Genomic DNA, 20,574 nt, shown 5'->3' on the forward strand with positions numbered 1-20,574 from the left:
GAAGGCTTTTTTTTTTATTATCATACAAAAAACATTACCCAAAAAGCCGTTTTTTTGGACCCCAAAAAGCTCAATTTATCTAAATTCTTGGCTCCTTGTACTCGGGTTGAAGGAACCATTCCGAGCAGAAAAAGCATTTTGAAAGACTGTCCATTTTTGTGAAATCTTGTCATGTTGATTCTTATAGTGTTTTAAGCCAGCAGAGAAGGTGATGTTAGCCCTGATGATGACTCACCAACGTATTTTTATGTCAGCTCTTTAACAATGAACATAAACTTTACCGTGGTGGTCCAGCAGGGCGGAGGCCATAAAGTAGTGCGCCATGGAGCGGTAGTGGTTCGTCTTCACTTGGGACATCGTGGACCAGAAAAAGGGCACGTTGTCTTTCACCGGCGTCTGGATCATGGACTGGTGGACGTGGTCGTAGAGTTCCGACACCTTGGCCGCCTCCTGCGCCATCCTGAGCAGGGTCACGACCTCGTTGCGGATGCCGGGCAGGGCGAGCTGCTCGAAGAGGCACTCTTGCGCCTGCGCCAGCATCATGCGGATGAGCATGGCCAGCATGGCGGGACTCATGTCGTAGCTGGGCGTGTGTGTGAACGTCTCCTTCAGGTGGTTCAGGACGCCTGAAAGGAGAGCAACACAAAATATTTATGACTCGCACATCAAGTCGAAGAAGACATACCATCTAATTATCCGCTAACTTGAGTCGGTGTAACAATACAAACAAATCATCCGGTAATTCAAGTCACCAAACTGATACACCTGAGAAATCTCTGACATAATCTTCGTACCTGCCGCCTTCTGGAAGGACGAAATGGCCTCCTTCAGGCCGGCCGACGTCTGCCGGTCGCTGCGGGTGCCGATCTGCGAGAAGAGGGCGGCCATATTGAAAAGCGTGCTGGCCTTCTCCAGCGACAGGTTCTGCTGGCACACCGGGACGCCCGTGAAGGAGTCGTACCTGAGGGCAAAGACGAGAAGTTGCATAAAAATGTGACGTTGGAGATCAGCTGGCGACATTGTTTGACTGTACCAGGTGAAGAAGATGCTACTGTGGTGCGTGGGTGAGAAGAATCGACTCTCCACCAGCGGAAGATGGTTGAAGTACTTCGCCAGCAGCTCCACGCCAGCTTCGCTGCGACTTGGTGTCCTGCATGACTGGCAGACGAAACGGTTTTATAGCCAGTAGCAAATCACGCACTACAATTCAGAGGTTAGGATACTTGTGTTTAATTTTCTTTTTAACATAGTTATAGTTAACAGCTAAAAATGTAGAAATTTCACCGACTCAGATGAGTTGATTTTATCAGTTCACTGACTTGAGTTAGCGGAGTCACTGGAAGCACCATCAACTCAACGATTGGGTCGTATTGTTGCACTTAAAACATTGCAGATATTTCCCTCCATTATTTACAGATGAAAAACCATTTAAAATGTTACAAAGCTTCTTTTGTACTATTTGTTTACTTGGTGCTAGATCATATGAAACTGTTACGTTTTGGCAGCTTAAACGATGCATTCGGATGAATGGATGACGGAAAGATGAAGTTTCTTTAGCCAAGTGTGGCGGATTTATTGCGGAGCACAACAAAGCACGTCTGCACTCAACAGCCTCCAGCCTTAACACGGAAGTAAAAAGGAAAGATAAAAAAAAAAAAACAAAAAAAAAAAAACGGACGATAAAAGAACAAAGTGTTTGAGCGCCTCACAGTGGCACAAGCACAACATTACACATCAACTGAATACATAAACAATCAACTGAGGACATAATCTCTCAACAGAAACAACCAAAGTCACGGTGGTTCAACACTTCAGTCTGGTACTGTTGTACACAGTTATGTAATAACTAAACCAAAATAAACTTTGGATTAATAAGGACAAAGCTGTTGCTCAGGTTTCGTCATGATGCAGTGACTCATCAGGTCTTTTTAGCTTTTGTGTTTTCACACAGTGTCATTAAACGTCACCTTCATGCTGCGACTAAGTGCCATAAAAGACCAATTCAGGTTTAGTATCATCCATCGGTCTAGTACGCATGGTACATATTGGGTAGCGATTGGACAAAATCTCAAGGAGTAGTTGGCTTTTTTGACAGATCCGTGGAAATGAGTTGAAAATGTCAGTTATAAAACGAAATTGCAAATTTCTTGTTGCTTTTCTATTCCTGAGACTTTTTGAATATCAAATGTATTGCTAGTTAGGTATGTCACGATAAGGGCAACATCGTGATTTTGTGATATTAAAACTGCCACAATATCGTCGTCGTCATGTTCACAATATTTAAAAGGAACACATCTGTTAAAAAAAAAGTCAGTTTGATTTCCATTTGTGCAGATGTAGCACCCTCTAGTGGCTATTTTATTAGTGCAATTAAATTTTCATTAGGGATGTTTTGGCCTTCTATGTTTAAAATCTATGCTAATTGTCAGATGAAGGGGAACCTAATTTGTTTGTGAAGCGATCAATGTGTGCTTGCATTAGGAAGTTAGAGGCTCACTGTTGTTATTAGAGATTGTAGGTGGTTTATATGCATTGCTGTTATGTACAAAAGCACAACATTGTGCTTTTTTTTTAGTATGAGCTCTCTTTTTTTTACAAAATTGTGATCTTTTTTAAATATCGCCAATGCCCCCACGATATCGTGATAATTATCGTATCGTGACCTTCATATCGTGATAATATCGAATCGTGATGTTTGTATATCGTTACATCCCTATTGCTAGTGCTACTAAGAGAAACTGGATTAACCGGGCTATTTTTCAAATCTGGGGTACGCTATCACCAAGCCAAGTTTCAGAGGAGTGAGTCATTAAACTTCACCGCCACATTGTTCTCACACTCTATGATGAAAACAAAAATTTGTGGCAATTTAGCCTCGGCAATTTTCAGACTTCCGTGGGAATGCCATCCGTGCTCGTGTACCTGCCGCAGGTCCATCAGGTCGGCAAGCTCCTCTTCGTAGTTGGCTCCATCTTCGTTGTAATGCGAAGAAATGTAATCCTGTTGGAAACAAACAAACACACATGACAAAATGGTCAAATGTAGGTATGTTTGTCTCGAAAACACAATCACTTTTCCTCGTATTTGTACGTTCCATAACAGGAATTGAATGTTAAACCAGCATTTACAAGACAAAACTTCACCCTCTCATTAAAGCTCATTCAGTTTCAGTATTGTTTTGTTCCTTAGTGTGTAAATACTCAACAGCGTGGAAGAAGTACACATGCATTGAACTGGAAAAATTATGCTCAGCTACAATGCTAAATTAGCACTTTAGGCTTTTAGATAATTAATCCAGCCGGTGAAGTGTCCATAATAGTGTATTATACCTTAAAGGGCGTGGAGAAGTCAACTTCCTTGGTCTCCTTCAGACCCAAAGCAATGAGTGGGATGTTGGCAGTTTCCCTGGAGAGAAAAACACACACCCCAACACACACACACACACAAAAGGCAAGCACAGGTGAGGTTTTTAAATAACATTGTTTAAATTATTCATACAGCTAACAAACAAGGAATGTGCTAAATATGTCATAAAAAGATACAGTATATCCGGAAAGTATTCTTAGTGCCTTACTTTTCCACATGTTGTTAAATTACAGCCGATTAAAAATGAATATATTTAGTTTCTTTCCGCAAAACTCTACACACCACATCCCATAATAACAACCAAATTAACATCAACAACAACAACTAAGAATGCACAGGTTCACCGTGTTCACGACCTTTCCTTAATACATTGATGATGCACCTGTGGAAGCGATTACATCCGCAAGGCAAAAAAATTGCCCCAATTTGCAGCCACTCTTGAGCTCTATTAGGTTGGATAGGGAGCATCTTTGCACAGCCATTTTCAGATCTCTCCAGAGACTTACAATTGGATTCAACATGAACTCAAAAAATAATTTATCCATCATTTGAGCAAGAAGCATCTCTAGCTATTAGCTTGTAGTGGTCAAAAGTTAAAAGCACGTTGCGGCTAACTAGGCTAACTTGCCTAAAGTCCAATACAGCGCAAGAAGTACAGAATTTGAAATCATTACTAGTTATGAATAGGCTTCATCCTGTGAAAAATTATTTCTAATACACCAACTCAATAAAGGATAGTTAGAGGATGAAAGAAAATGCTTGTTCGCTAGCCACTGTAAATTTAAAGGCCAATATCACCCAATTTAAATGTGTAGCTAACTAGCGAGAGAGCTGATAGTAATGATTTTCATTTAGCGAATACGTGAAAGTTGCTATTTTCATCCAATCCTGTGCGCAGACGGACATGCAGATTAGGCAGATGGCGACACTACACAAACACAGCAGGTGTTTTGGATTTAAAAAGTCAAGGAAGGGCCTTCAGCGGAAAACAAAGTCTGCACACTTGTGTGCTAATGAAACATCCTGTGGCGTTTTTTCCTTCATTTGTTCTCTGCTAACACAAAACAGGCGCTCATAAAGCACCGCGTTGCTCAGCGAGCACAACGATCCGCCGTGGTTAGCGGGAACTGCTGACAGACGCAACGCAGGTTGAGCCTGAGATGAAGGTGGACGATATGCAAAGTTGACAAAAGAGCTGCGACTGCTTCTGCCTGGCAGACGAGCTCGAGAGGATCAGGTTCATGTTCCTGCTGACTCGTGTGAATCTCAGGCGCTTTCCTCTATTAAGAGGATGAGCTCACCACTTTCTGGTTTGGCTGAAGGTTCTCAACCAATGGAGTGTATCGACTCTGAAAAACCTTGAAACACACACACACACGCACACGGATGTATGCACACCCCCTCTCACCACTCACTAAAGTGTTCAAGACATGGAACAGACCCTGAAGGATCTTGTTTACATCATACAAAGTGCACCACGTGAACCCCGAACTACATAAAAAAAGGGAAAAAACTGTTACGGTTTTCACAGTCTCTGAAAGGTTTATAGTAGCCAACTCCAGAAACACAGATGACGGATTTAAACAATTTGTTTGTATTGGTTCACTGACGACAGTTAGCCAACTAAACGGAAACACTGCAGACTCATCCCGATTTTGCCCCTTTTCCAATAAACACCCGACTATCTTATGTCTTCTAAGATTGTCCCATAAAATGTTCTCATATATCGGATGAAAGTTGAAAGCAGCACAGTAACGAGAGCTACATTTATTTTCCCACGCTACGTGTGACACGTGCGATTTGCACACACAGGTGAGCTCACAGTAAAACCAGCTGAATCCGGCCAAAGTGAGATACAAGCTCAGGTACAGTGGGACCTATTCATGTGGACTCTGTGGGGAAAAACCTAAAAAGGGTTGTTGTCATTGTTGTCCCTCCCCCCCCCCTTCGAAGTACCGTGCTTGTATTTCAGCTTTCAGGATTCCCATTACGTTCACTTCACGTTACCCTGACAGAGAAAGCCATCTATTGTAGCTTGGTACGATGACACTAACACTTTTCGGAGGGTAGAACAGAAAAAGGATAGGATAAAATGGAGGACGAGTGTGGTGTTTTGAAGACACTCACTGAATTCTCACCCTCTTGACTGTTTGGGCTCAGGAGGACAGAAAAAGCGAGCAAGAGCAGGGCATCAAGAAGTCATTGAAGTTTATTATTATTATTATTATTATTACTGCAACCTGAGAAAACGAGTTGTCACTTTATGACGTCATAAGGTGCAGACCCACCCCCGCACCGCCTCTGTGGACTAAACACACGCCCACTTTGTCTGAGACCTCCATGGTCGCAGGAAACAAGTAGCCTTTATCAGTAAATTTTCTATCCAAATAAATTCAAAGCAATCAATTATGCTTCACATTTGCAATGCCAAAGTGCAATGACAATCGGCTGTCTTAAAATCCCAGAACGGTTCTGGCTGACACTTGTGTAAACTAGAAGTAAAACTTTTACACTGTTGAACCTAACTAAACGAATAGTTATAGTGGTTAGTGCGCTCGCTCTGTAAGCAGCAAGTACCCGGTTCGAGACCAGCTCTCGTTTGTGTTTTTGTTCTTTTTCCTCCTCCTTTCCTCTCTCTTCTTCCCTCTCACCCCCTCCTTCTCCACGATTTCTTGCAGCAAGGAGCCGTTTCGTTTCAAACGTTTGTTGAAGAATTAGCTTGCGTCAAGTTGCGTGGCCATTCAGAGTGCGCTCAAACGCAGAGCTCCAACAGCAGACTGCAGTCAGCTCGCCGGGGGCGCGGCAATCACACGGGGAGAGGCGGGGTTTTACTGAACTCAGCGTTTTACTTCTGCGTTAGAAAAGTAACGAGCAAAACACCTAATATAAAAAAAGTATATCGCCATGGTGTCAAAGGTAAGATGTAATCCTTATATGCCTATAGTTAACTGTTGGAAGGGCTTAAAATACCGTGGTGTTTAAAATACTGTTTTGTTTTGTTTTCACTAGTTTTTCCCCAGAGGGCCTTCAGCTTCCTCATCACGTTTCTCCACTTATGGACCTCTTGAAGCCACTTGAAACCATCTGTTCACACACGGATGAATGCAAACAGCTTGATTGAAATGCACCCAAAGAGCAGGACTGCCAGTTTACGTCAAATTGATTTGTTACATTACATAATTGCTTTAAATCGACTCATCCTTTAAGAATCACAATGACACACACTTCACGCTTCAGCCAGGACAACCAAAAACAACAAGATTGTTGTGCGGCACTCACCATGACAACCATACAAAAGTATCGTTAAATAAAAATTGGACGTCATCTACTGAATGTTTTTCTCATTTTTCCTCGACATTGTGACACGGGTTACTGATGACTTTATAAACTTGACTTGGCCTCATAACGAGCTCTCATTAGTTTTGTTTTGGGGGGTTTTTGTGCCAAGCCTCTGCGCTTTCATGACCGGGAGGCGTTACAAACGCCTTTAATAGACGAGTAGAAGTACGTGCGTGTGTGTGCGTGTGCCAGAGAGCAACCATCGACCTCACAACTGAAGAATTCACAAACCACATTTATTAAGTTAATACTTTTACCAGCTGGGTGACAGCTAAATGGCTTGCCTGCCATCGGAAATAATGGAAACAGAAATAATCCGTTGTTTCCGGTGAGTCTGCTAAAAGTCGAGTCAATGAACCGCTGCAGCCAAATCAATCGTGTGTTTGGTGAGTCTGCTAACTTGAATGAGCTCAGCAATGGAACCAAATCACCTGAGCCCAATGTTTCAGGTAAATGGGGAATTGGAGCAAGATTCAAATCAACCTGTACAGTGCAACTTCTAACTTCCTGTGTATGTTCCAAAGTCGTATCAAATATAAACCAGGAGTCGCTTCCTTAATTAACATCATTATAGAGTTGTATTGAAAGCCCATTGGTGCTACCAACCACCTTAAAGGCAGTTGCAACTCACCTAACAGGTAGACGTGTAAGAACCAACCAGAACCACAATAACCCGTTTCATCGCAGCACCTTTGACACCCAAAAACTAACTGGTCCGGTTTCAAAACAACAAATAACTGCAGTGCTTCGTCTTTGTGAGCGTGTGTGTGTGTGTGTGTGTGTGTGTGTGTGTGTGTCTCTGTCATTAATTGTCATTCATTACACAGCGCCAAAGACAACATCTCGGAGCGCATTTGTCATCGGAATTTTGTCATGGAGGGTTCCTTTTCTAACGTGTATATAAATAAAGGCAATAACTGTTGAAAGCAAAGACTGCTTTGCATCGCGACAGCTAGCAGCTTCTATGCAAATGTATTTGACTGCCCTTGTTAGATTACTGTGCGTCTATGCGATTACGCACACGCATGCACAACTTAGTCTCACTCAAGTCTGTCAACCGTTTACGGCGAATCTGCTTAAATGGGTCAATGAATCGATATAACGAAATGTAGCATTTCCGGTCAATTTGCCAACTCTATTCAATGAGCTGATCTAATTTAAGGAGCCTTTATCAGATCCTCTATTATGTTTTACAGAAGTTGGGAAACAAAATATGACCTTAACATTTTTCCCCTGGAGCTAATGCTGCATTCGAGGATCGTCGGAAGTCGGATATATCAGAGTTGTTTTTTCCCAGTTCCGACCTGAAATCGTTCGAGCCGAAAGTAAACAACCAAAATGGCGGATAGCGGTAAAGTGTTTTTTTATTTCATTCCTCAAAACTCATTTTGACCTCCAGCAAACTTACCTGCTCGCAATTTTTCTTCATTTATTGTTTTTATCTGATTTCATAAGCATTTCATACAGTTCAGTAGTTCACTGTTTCAGTTCATGCAGGGAGATAGCAGCATACTGTCACGTACGATGCTTTACGTGGAGTTATGTTGAATATTTATGAATGAAGAAAGCTATCTAGTTTTATACTTGAGTAAATTGTGTTTTGCCATTCAGACTGACATCACATTGTAGTTTGTCGGTGAATTCGGGGTCCTTTTCCCCCCCCCAACATCGCAACATCGAGTTCAATGGGGCGTTCCCGTACACACTTCCTAGTTTGAACTCGGAAACTTCTGACCATCCTCGAATGCAGCATAACGCTGCCTCGACAACATGTTCTTCTTAAACTACGAAATTTTCTTCTTCTGCTCTGCTAAAACAGCAGTGGCCAAGAGGTGACAATAGAAGAAGAAGTTTCTTCCGAGTGAAGGCAAAACAAGCTCGAGGGAAACAAATTAAGGTTGTATTTTGTTTCCCGATTTATGGACAATAAACACAAAACAGAAGGTCAGACAAAAGCTCGTTTCCCATTTTTCAATTTCCAATTTTAAACGAAAATTGACAAGGAGGCAACACTGCTTCCTTGTGGACGGAGGAGGAATGGGCCTGGAATAGCTGAGGACGTGTGCGTGCCTTTAAAAATAAAAGCACAGGCACAACTAGGGGTGTTAAAAAAAATCGATTCGGCGATATATCGCGATACTACATCGCGCGATTCTCGAATCGATTCAATAATCGGCAGAATCGATTTTTTTTTTTTTTTAGGATTCACACCTTGAGCATGGAAGAATGTTATATGAATGGAACATTAAGCCTTAATATTTTATTTTAATGCTGTTCAAACATGAAACAGATTACAACCTCTATAAGACTGAAATTTCAGATAAATAAATAATACATTTTCATATAAATCTTACACTCTACAAGCTTACTGATTAGTATTTTCTAAATTTGAATGAAAAAAAATCGCAACAATCGACTTATAAATTCGTATCGGGATTAATCGGTATCGAATCGAATCGTGACCTGTGAATCGTGATACGAATCGAATCGTCAGGTACAAGGCAATTCACACCCGGAAATTCACAAACGGAAATTCGACAACTTGCAAGCAGAATTTTGATAAAATAAGCAATGAAAAATGCACATGCAAAATAAAAATAAAAAATAATAATAAAATAAAAAAATAAAAAAAAATAAGGTGAAAATCGCGGTTGTATTTGTGGATCTGAGAAACACGTTGAAATTGCAAATGTATTTGTGTGATGATGTTGAGCCAAAAATTCACATTATATGTGGATGTAAGAGGCCAGACATACAGAAGTGACACACAAATGCAGTTGCACTGACTGACTGACTGACTGACTGACTGACGACCCCGTGCGTCAGGCTACGGGTTGCGGCGCACGGGCGTGTTCAAACGACCGCAGGGGGCAACGCGAGCCTGCCATTACAGACCAATAATGGCCCGGTCGTCACCGCAAGCAGCAGCAGATGTTTTTCCCTAATGCGTCTTTGAAAAACAGCCAGCCCAACCACCGCCGGCGCACACATCGTGACGGAGAAGATGGCCCGCCACCACCCGTACTCACTGGCTGCTCTGGTAGACCTCCACGGAGCTGTTGAGTCCTTCCAGCTGGCCCATGAGGAGCTGCAGGTTGGAGTTGACGTAGCTCAGCTCCAGCAAGACCATCTCCTTCACCTTGCTGTTGGAGCTGGCCCTGCGCACGCACAAAAAAACACCAACGTCAGACTTGTTATTAGATGCTGTAATGCCGCCAGGCCATGTTGTATACAGTGTTCCCTCGTTTATTGTGGATGTTACGTTCCAAAAATTACCAGCAATAATAGAAATCCGTGTTTTCTTTCTTTTTTTTAATTTCCGTTAATTATATATCTATTTTTTTTTTCCGTTTATTATATGTTTTTCGTTTTGGTATCAATTTTACTTTATTATAAATGCATTTTCATTCATCATGTTCTTTTTTCATTTACATTATTTTTTTTCCATTAAAAGTATGTTGTTGTTGTTTTTTTTATTTACTTATTATAGAGCACGGTATATATTTTTTCATTTATTATGTTTTTTCGTTCATTTTTTCCATTAAAAGTATGTTTTTTTTTTTTTATTTACTTATTATACTGCACAGTATATATTTTCCATCTCCGGAATGCAATGTCGTGGAGTGACGGGACAAACACAGTTGGAAAGGTCTCGTCGAGACGAATCCGTGAATGCACAAAGACCAAAAAAATAAACCAAAAAACACGCTGTTAAAAAAGAAAAAGCATGTTGCAAAAAAATCCGCGAAACAGTGAGGCAGCGAAAATAGACGAGGGAACGCTGTATATATTAGAGCTGGGTTTAAAAAAATTAAAATAAATACATTTTCCTTTTCAAATTTGATTGATTCATAAAACCGTAAAACGATTATTTTAATATTTTTCCCCATACTTTATTAAGAAAAATTAAATTTTAAAAGCATTTTTTTTGTATCTTAGTTTTCTTGAAATTTACTGTTCACATGAAATTAAAAGTATTTTCTTACATTTATGAAAGACCTGATTTATTGCACTTATGACAAATCAGAATATGTATATTTACAATTATTAAATTAGAATTATGAAAATATTTTCATCTCATCCATGTTGAACTCTTGTGAATCAAAATCAAGTCAATTGAGGAAATTAGAATTGAGGAGCCCTAATATTTATAGTTTAAGCTATTAGTATAGGCAATTAGAAACATTTCTTACTCGCGAATCAAAAGGTCTCAAAATGAATAGCGTGCGTCTGCACAGCCTAGATAAGGTTGCTGACGCGCATTAGCCTCTGGAAGCTTTTTTGTGTGCATCAGTCTGATAGGATGCACCGCGTCATCGTTATCTGCCGTTCTTTGTGAAGGAAGCTGGCATGTTGCTTGGCCGTCGTCAATCACAGCCTGTCGTCACCTCGCTCACCCTCCAATTAGAGAGAGATCGCTGCGTTTAAGAATGAGGCCGGTGAAACCGAGTTGCACGTTGGGGTTTCCGCGCTGTTTTCGCGGCTACTATGGCAACCCATTGAAAAAATAATAAACACTGTCACTCCGCGGACCTCCGAGCAAGGTGCGCTCGGAGACGCTGTTCCACTCCAGTCCTGTGAGAAAAATTCATCAATCCGAACAATTTTGATTTGATTTTTTTTTTCCCCCCTCCCAACTAACCAACTGATGACCTAACAACGTAAACTCTAATATTGTTGCGAAACCATGATTTGAAACTAACCTTTGACCATGTGTTGAACCCTGACTTACTGTTGAAGTCATGAATTCAAACTGTAATTTGAAAGCCTCACGTAATAAACACCCGACTCAAATGATTCGTGATGTTACGCCCTGCTCGGTAATCATCGGCTGCAAGCGATCACGCTTCAATACTGTGCGTGATTCATTGGTAAACCCAAATCTTGTCTTGAAAACGGTACAATTTGCAAGCCAGACCAGTAGCAAACTTGTTTCACATCACCTTTGATAGCGCCAACCGGCGGCCACAAAAAGACAAACAAATGCCGCATGGAGGAATTTAGAAAATGTCACAACTAAATATAACAGGTAACACAATATGTTCGGTATTCGGTAACCATGATACTGACTGGAGAGACATTACACAAGACGGTTTGTCTTTTTTTTTTCTTTTTTCTTTAAACAAGATAACAATAAGGGCAAACTGGTCGGACCAGACGGATTTCACCAGCTGCTGATAGACACGCGCTCACGCACACACACAAACAGAACTGTAAAGACACAACAGTAAAAGGGCTGCAGTAAAGACTTCAACAGTGTGCTGTATTCTTTACAAAAACAAGGTATGTGAAAGCAAAAAAAAAAAAAAATTGATTTGCTCAGGGCGGACTATGTGAAGCACTGCAGGAATGCCAGACAGGACGCCACACACGCACACACTACTTTTATTAAAAAAAGAAAAGAAAAAAAGTCCTCCTACTTTGAAGTTCTGCGCTATGCTTTTTACTTTATTTGTTAGGTCATCCCAGTCTTTCGCATTGAGGGCAGCACAGAGGAAGAGGAGGAAAAGGAGGAAGAGGCGGAGGCTTGTCCATTGTGTTGAAGCTTCAAGCGTGAAGCAGGATGAAGAAGCTGCCCTGCCGACTTGTCATGAGACTGCCGTGACTTTAAAGTTTGATAAAAACAGATTAGGTGTGAACATGTGGGATATTTTTCATGCTCAGATGCTATTTTAAGCAGTGATAGAGAAATACAGCACCCAAGGGAATTAACATGTAATCTAGTGTTAATTTTGTCCGCCATTTTTTAAATTTTGTCTCAGTTTCAGTCAAATTTCAGTCACGCTAATTAGTTTTTATCACAGTTAGTCAATCTCATCACATTATTATTGAGTCCATTTTTAGTTGACAATAAATCTCGCATTTTAGTCTTTACTTTAGTCCAAGAAAACATAATTTTATTCATCAGTCAACAAAAAATGTCAACGTTTTAGTCTAATTTTAGTCAGGACAACCATTTTACCCCTGTACATTTTTTTTTTGTTAGATTATATTGAACCTTTTCGGATTTAAAACTATTTCATATAAAATTTTCCCATCTTTTTGATGAAAAACAACTTCACATAAACTTCAATTACAGTGGCTACTATGACTCCATGCTATAAGCTAGTAAGTTAGCCAGCATTAGTTAGCGGTTGCATTAACATTAGTTTTGGAATGTTATAGCCGTTGGACTAATGTTACATTTGCTTTTAACCTTTCACCGTGAATCCACCTCCTGTCTGTCCCATGTGTTTGTGCTGTGTGTCACATGACAGTGTCACACACGTGACAAATTAGCAGAGATAAGATTTGACAAAATCATATCATTTTCGTCTCGTTTTTGTTCATGAACTAAAATATCCATAGCTTTTCGTCCAGTTTTTTTATTAAGTACATTTTTGTCTTGTCATCATTAGTCGACAAAAATGCATACTGATTTAGTCCCAGTTGTTGTTTATTAATGAGGGTTTTAGTCTAGTCTAGTTTTAGTCCGATGAAAAATGTGATTTGACGAAATTATTTTTGTTTAGTTTTTGTTGACAAAATTAACACTAATGCAATCCATATGATATTGATAATATTATCATGTGATGAAATACTATTCTTATATTGTAGCCCTAATTTAAAACCCAAACTTTTATTTAAAATCCAATCATAGGTTTAAAACCCTAATTTAAAACCCTAAAATGGCCTTGACACCCTAATTTGACTGCCATGTTCGTGTGGCTTCTTTGTTTTCTCTGCACGATCTTGTTCAGGATTGTTGCTACCTGGAATCTTGCACTGACTTCACCTTTGTCCTTTCCGAATGACTGATGACTTTTGAAGGCCGGCAGAATCCGACACAAGCACGAGTGACGGCGTGCCGGCGTGCTGACGTAGAGCGGCGCGAATGCGCGTAAATCGGCGGGTTTGAGATTGGTCTCCTTACTTGAGAAGGTTCTCGGCTCCTGCTCGCATCCTCATCTCCTTGATGATCTGCTGGTTCAGATTGGCTCGCTTGTTCTGCAGCTTGCTTCGTCCGGTTTGGGCGAACGGGTTGCAACCCTGGTGCCCAAAAACAAAAAAAAAACAAGTCGTTCAGTTGACTTGTGGCCATCATACTTTCGTCACCGTCAGAGCATGCGAAAGTGAGCCAAAAAAAAACAATGAAAACACTGGATTGATTGTTTTGAAAACCTAATCCTAGTTTGAAACCCAGTCTTGAAACACAACATTATAAACAAAACTCTGGCTTGAAATTATACCTAGAATTTATAGCCCTGTGTTGAAACCATAACCCTGTCTTGAAATCCAAACCTTGTCTTGAAACCTTAATTGATCTCAAACATTTGCTAGAAATCCTAGCCTGGGTTTGAAACCCTCCCCCTAGTTTAAAAACCCTAAAACTGCCTTCAAACCCCAATTTTGACTCAAACCCAAATGCAGGCTTGAAACCAAAACACTTTCTTGCAACCCAAATTTAAAACCCTAACTTTTGCTCGACAGCCTGATTTACAATCCTAATGCTTCAAACCCCAATTTAAAACCACCAAATTTGCTTGAAATCCTAACCCAGATTTGAAACACTAACTTGAAACCCTAAGCCTAGCTTTAAAGCCTAAATTTGAAACCCTAAACTTAATTTGAAACCTGAAATGCGGGACTAACACTGTCTTGAAGAAAAAACAAACAAACTGATACCTCAATTTGAAGTCTTAATCTTGGCCTGAAGTCGTACTCAGACCTCCTGAAAACTTGAGCCTAGTTTGAAACCACAATACTTGTGGTGAAGCAATTGACTGCTAAAATGTGTCTATAGAACTGCACGAATAACATTTGTAATATTTTAGTCGTATTATTGAGCTTCATGAGAAAACACGCGTGCACAAGAATAATACATCTGGTGTGCAAAAAAAGATTGTGTGAGTGTCGTGTTGTATTTTAAGGGTTTCCCCTGAACCACCTGCGACATCCTTCCTGCGTTTCAAGGCTGGGAGCCAGATGGTCGCCACCCATTACCCATAACACACACGCACACACCCGCAGAAGAACCCCCAGCGCCATTAACCATTAACGGCAAAGTAAGTCTCGGTGGAATGACGTCACGGCCTCATCGAGACTCGCCGTGCATGTGAGAGCAAGGAGTGCTCTGTAAACATCATTCCGTTCCATTTCTCCATGTTCTGGAGCTATGTTATCAGATTGGGAGCACATTCCAAGATGATGATCCCGGCAGGAAGCAGAGAGTCATGTACAATTGGACAAAATACATCCAAACAGTGTGCGTTTATGCTTTTTCTTTGGATTTTTCCAATTGGAAACGACAATGGAACTAGATTAATTTGGGCCACACAAGGAGCATGACCCATTCGCGCTGGCACACTCACAAAGTGCAGCCTTTCTCCCAAACAATTAGGGCGCAACGCAACGAGTCCAGTCTGTTGTCATGAGCGGTGAATCACTAGTGGGTCGTTCGCTCTTTTCATGATGAACTCTTTTTGGGTCCAGGGAGCCCTTAGAGGGGTTCATTTTTCCAAGCACTCCGTCATAATGCTAACGCGAACTGAACATAACTACGTGAACACCAGCAGTGGCTATAAAAAAAAAGTCTACACACCCCTTTTCAACTGCCAGGTTCTACCAAGATAATGTAAATTTTTTCAAACATGTTCCACCATTAAACTGTACTCGTCAAAATGAAAAACTAAACCTCGTCCAAAAAGAGTTAAACATCTGAGATACACAAGTGTGCACACCCTCTCATAACTGGTTACGGTGATGTTTAGAATGAACTAACTCACATTAATTGGGAGTTAGTCAGCACATGGCACATCTGATTTAAGTCTGTGGGATCCATTTGGTCGGATTATTCTGTCATGTGCTGAAGGTTGGATTCCAAAACGCAGACACAAATGAGGTTTTTGTTATTTATTCATATCCAGAGGCGTAGAACAAACTTGACTAGACGAGAAACAAAGAGAGTTACACAGAGGAACAGAAAGCAATAATCTGGCAAAACAAACAATTCTCAGACTGCTCCTTTAAGGATTAAAGATTGACATCACATAGCCTAAAAGTAGTTGAAACTAGATGATGGTTACATCAGTTCAAAACAGCCACTTGACCTCAAACTTAACAGGTCATGAACTCAAACTCAAACTTAACCCAGGCGTGACCCCAGACATGACACCTGCCACCATAAAGTGCCTCTAATTAACACCATCAAAGGCTCAGTTGTTCTAGTTGGCTTTTAACAAAACAAAAAAAACTAGGTCTTAATGCAGTGATGTCAGTTATGCAATTTCCACATTATTTGGGAAGAGTAATTAGTTTAATACTGTATGTCCCCATATGTAGGTAATGGCAGTATGGTCACTATATTTTTTTTATTAAACGTAATGAAGTCGAATTACAAATTATTTTACGGACCTATTGTATTCAGTTTGAGAACCACTACACTAAGGTCTTTTTTTTTGTTTCATAAATATACACGTTATGGAAATGTTTTGACACTTTATTGAGCTGTTTGCGCCTTTCCCACAAGAAGTTTGGGGGTGGGGGGGGGGGCATGCATGTGTTGCACTGCAACCAGCCCGGCAACACACACACACACACGTGTTGTCAATTTGAGGTTCTGGCTGCCGGGCGGCGGCGGGCCAGCTGCCGTGACGTCAGCAGGGAGGAGGAAGCTGACGATTTGGCTTTCTCTTCGTGCCATCTTTCCGAGAGGAACCGCAGTAGCTCTCTGCAGGCAAAAGGCCCAACGCCAGCGCAAAGCTTGTAAATCAGTCAGTAGGAGCGTGAGCAAAGGCCGAATGGGTTGGGTTTAAAGTTTGACCAGAAATCTTTTCCAAGCTTCTTTTTTTTTCCAGCAAAGTAACAAAGTGACACCACGACTGCAGAGGTTTTAAGCAAACATTCAGCACATTTTCTAGAGCCCAAGCTGAAGTTGTGTTTAAATGCTGACATTGAAATGAACTAACAAAGAAAGAAATGCATTAATATTAATAGTCGGGATGTAACGATATACAAACATTACGATACGATATCACGATATGAAGCTCACGATACAATAATTATTATGATATTTTGGGGATGTTGGCAATTATTAAATAAAGGTTCACAATATTGTAAAAAAAAAAAATAGCTCGTACATTACAGCAATGCATATAAACAAACTACAATCTTTAATAAGACTTAATATTTAGGCACTTACATGCTAATGCTAACATACTTTGCGTTCCTCCACATATCATTTCGCTTCACAAGCACATTACGTTCCCCTTCATCTGACCATTAGCGTAGATTTTAAACATAGACGGGCCAAAACATCCCTTATGAAAATTAAACTGCAGTAAAAAAACAAACAAACAAACAAAAAACTAGCTAACTAACTAACATTTTTAATTAAATGTATTTAGAAATATAAAGTATAGATATGTTAATTTTATTTTAGTAAATTATTTGTGTTTTTGTTTGTGTATTTTACAGTATTTATAATTATTTTACTGAATATGCATTTTATATCCATGGGATCTAGTCATCTTAACATCCATCCATCCATTTTCTTAACCGCTTGCTCCTCACAAGGGTGGTGGGGGTGCTGGAGCCTATCCCAGATGGCTTCGGCCATGTACATGAACATGTAAACTCTACCCAGGAAGGTCGGAGCCTGGACTCGATCTTGTGTACTCAGTACTGGGAGGCGGACGTGCTAACCAGTCATCCACCGTGCCGCCCGTATCGTAAACATGTTAAATGTATTTAGTCACCAAAATTTAGGCATTTTTAAATGTATTATTCCGCTTACACCTAGTCATTTTTATGATAGTTTGTCAAATGCAAAACAAAAATTCAGATAATAAGAACAGCAGCATCATAGGGTGAAGGCTGGTCTCCCAACATTCACATTGTGGGAGTGTGTGTTTGGGCTTTGGGGTGGAGGTGGCGGGGTTCCAGTAAAGGAGGAGGTGGAGGAGGAGATGGTGGTGGTGGTGCCAGGCTGCGCTCTCTCGCAGACACAGGAAGTGCCGCGAGAGCCTCAATCCAGACGAAGGGGATTGACAGACACAAAAGGGGAATGTTGGGATGGAGCGAGCCTGTCACAACAATTACACGGCAACACTGGGAAAACAGCAAAGAATGCACAACCGACAGGAAAGGTCCGTGAGAGCCGGCGTGCCCGGCGAAATGCAGAAACTTAAGAAAACGGCCAAAGGAAAAGCACTTCTTCTGATATTGTATCGGCGATACCGGCTCTTGTAATTACTTGGTATATTGAATCTTGCAGGAAACTCACACAACTACACTCTGCTGGCATCCATCCAACCTATCCAAAATCCTTAATTATAATAAATAAATAGCATCTGCATCGGCATTTACTTAGCAAATTTTGCAGCATTGCACCGTACACCGTTTGCCAGTGCAGCACATTTACATTGACAATGGGTCCCTGACAAGTACAACACAACACGAGCTGCCCTTAAAAATAACACAATGTCACGTTTGTTTAGCTCATCTTGTGTTATCCACGACAGCGCCTTGCTTTTTGTGTACCGGTCATCAAAATGTTCAACGGTCACAGCTCTCGAAAACTTTTAACAATGGCCCCAAACAGCCATGATAAACGCGGACCTTTATTTGGAAATCCAAAATGGCCTTTGTATTGGACGTCATTATATTGTGAATGTGCAGAAAGGCGTGCCTAATGTAGTGTCCAGTGAATGTGTAGATAAGTGTGTGTGAAGTATGTGTGTGTGTGAGTCATGAGTTCCTTGCGTAATCGTGTGACAATAAGGGTGGACACCATGGAGGTGATTGAGTCATCCAGGCAAGGCCAAAAATAGTGTTTTACTTTGAGAGGCTCTTCAAAAGAAAGCAATCCAATGCAGATGATTAGCTTTCAGACGGAGAAATGACAAAATGGACTTCAACGTGGCGTTTATTTATTTAGAACTTAAAAGTAGGCTACAAATAACAACAGGTGCTCAAGAAAAATTTACAAAACAACCTTCTTTTTTTTTCTTTTTTTAAGTGTGATAAAATAAGTTTTGGGGGTTTTGTATGGCAGAATAGCTCAAAAAATAAGTTCCACAAATCCAGTTCCTCAGCGAGCTGTTGCAGCTATCTTAACTTTTACTGAATCCCGTTGGCGACATACCAAATTTGTGAAAAAATATACATCAGGTGCTCGAAACTGGGGTTGTATGTATACAAACTTTGCTATAATGGATACAGGTTGGACTTATAGCTAGGTTTCATTACTTTTCCAAAAAAATTTATGGCATTTTATATAATATTTTCTTCAAGCATTACACAGCGGGCCAAAATGAACACTCTGGCAAGCCCCAACTAGGCCCGCACACAATATGTTGCCCATCACTACTGAACAATCAATATGATATGGTGCAAAATATTCTTTAGAAATCATCTCCACCTAGCTTTAACTGGAATTCCAATCCACTTCCTGTTTCCTGCCAATCACATCATGCATCTTATCAGCCTTTGCAGCCCACTCCCTCACCACACACATTCTATTCTTGAAGCTGTGCGATACACGCACACCTGAAGCAGACACTGCATTGGATTCTTTTGAATTCCATGATGCTGATCTTACCACAAACAACTTTTAGATGCTCTTTTTGTACAATCTCTGTTGTTCTACTGTATTGCTGAATTGTAGTTTTACGTTCAGCTCTAAAAAGCTTGTTTTAACAATTTCTTTTTGCTTGAACGAGATACGTTCAAAGCCGAACTGGACGCTGACGGTCAGTGAACGCACCGCGTCTCACAAGTCCTGCAGCGAACGTCTTCATGAAACATTTTCTTTTTAAAACAAAGTTATTTGTTGCAAGTAAAATAACTATTTAAAACGACGAAAGCACCGCGAGAGGAGAACAAACCAACGTTTAGGGTTGTCAAAAAAAAAAAAAAAAAACGCAAAGAGGAGAAAAAAAACTCACCTTTCTGAAGCACTGGCCGTCTCCTCGACCCTCCTTGAGGCCGTTTGGCAAAAGCGCGTCCGTCATGTTGAAACAACTCCAATCAGTTTGATATAAATTTGAATTAAGAGCAGACTGGTGCTGTTTTGTCGACAGGTGAGTCTTCGCTCACCTCCAAACAAGTGCTGCCTGTGAGAAACTCGCCTCTCAAACACACACGCACACTCACACAGTCCTCTCTGTGTAAGCCCCGCCCACTGGTGACGATGGAGCCAGTATGACGTCGAACAGCACTTTTCCTACCCAATCCGCTTCATTTTTCGCCTTCTGGCAGGCAACTGTTGACCCAAAATGGCCACTGGCCATTCCGTGATACGCACGCGCATACGCAACAACAGCGCCGCACAAAGTAGGTCAAATCAAATTACGGCAAAATAAACCTGAGTAGAAACCGTTGTAAATAAATAAATAAATAAATAAAAATATTTCACTCTATTGTGGTTCGCTTTCGTCAACGGTGTGCTATTATTGTAATTGGTCTACAACCTGCGGCTCCCGAGCCACGTGTGTGGCTCTGTCATCCTTCTACTGTGGCTTTCTGCGAAAATAAACGAGTATTTTATAAAAAGTATTAAAAAAAAATGTACTTTTAAATTCGAAGACTGTTGTGCTCTTGTAACATTAAAATTAAACGTTTTCTTTTTAAATCGCTCAAAGTATCCGTCACAAGAACCAATTTTCAACACTATTCAACTATCAATAAACAAACCTAAGTTTGCGAAAAGTTTGTAAAGAAAATCGAAAGTTTAATCATGCGTTACATGATAAAAACAAGCATCGCTCCCGTCTCACAGATAACAGTTTCCAAACTTGTGTGAAAATGTTTCAATAAAGGTGACGAATTTAGCTTTAATTTCATGAATATGAGGGCTGTCTTTTTTTTTATTATTATTATTTTATTTTA

General features: G+C 40.6%; 1 protein-coding gene across 2 annotated transcripts in view; it reads right to left on the minus strand.

Moving 5' to 3' along the window:
- rhpn2 (rhophilin, Rho GTPase binding protein 2) overlaps nt 1-19,852 on the minus strand; it is a 28,026-nt gene extending 8,174 nt beyond the window's left edge. For both annotated transcript variants that reach the window (XM_077520134.1, XM_077520133.1), the window contains exons 1-8: nt 19,632-19,852; nt 13,619-13,734; nt 9,735-9,863; nt 3,330-3,405; nt 2,923-3,000; nt 1,034-1,158; nt 795-961; nt 282-626 (exon numbers count right to left, since the gene is read on the minus strand). In XM_077520134.1, coding sequence (XP_077376260.1) covers nt 282-626; nt 795-961; nt 1,034-1,158; nt 2,923-3,000; nt 3,330-3,405; nt 9,735-9,863; nt 13,619-13,734; nt 19,632-19,697 — 1,102 coding nt within the window. In that variant the 5' untranslated portion in view covers nt 19,698-19,852. The remainder of the gene's footprint in view (nt 1-281; nt 627-794; nt 962-1,033; nt 1,159-2,922; nt 3,001-3,329; nt 3,406-9,734; nt 9,864-13,618; nt 13,735-19,631) is intronic.
- Between the last annotated feature and the right edge of the window lie 722 nt (nt 19,853-20,574).

Source organism: Festucalex cinctus, chromosome 4, assembly GCF_051991245.1.
Source record: "Festucalex cinctus isolate MCC-2025b chromosome 4, RoL_Fcin_1.0, whole genome shotgun sequence".
Classification (NCBI taxonomy): Eukaryota; Metazoa; Chordata; class Actinopteri; order Syngnathiformes; family Syngnathidae; genus Festucalex; species Festucalex cinctus.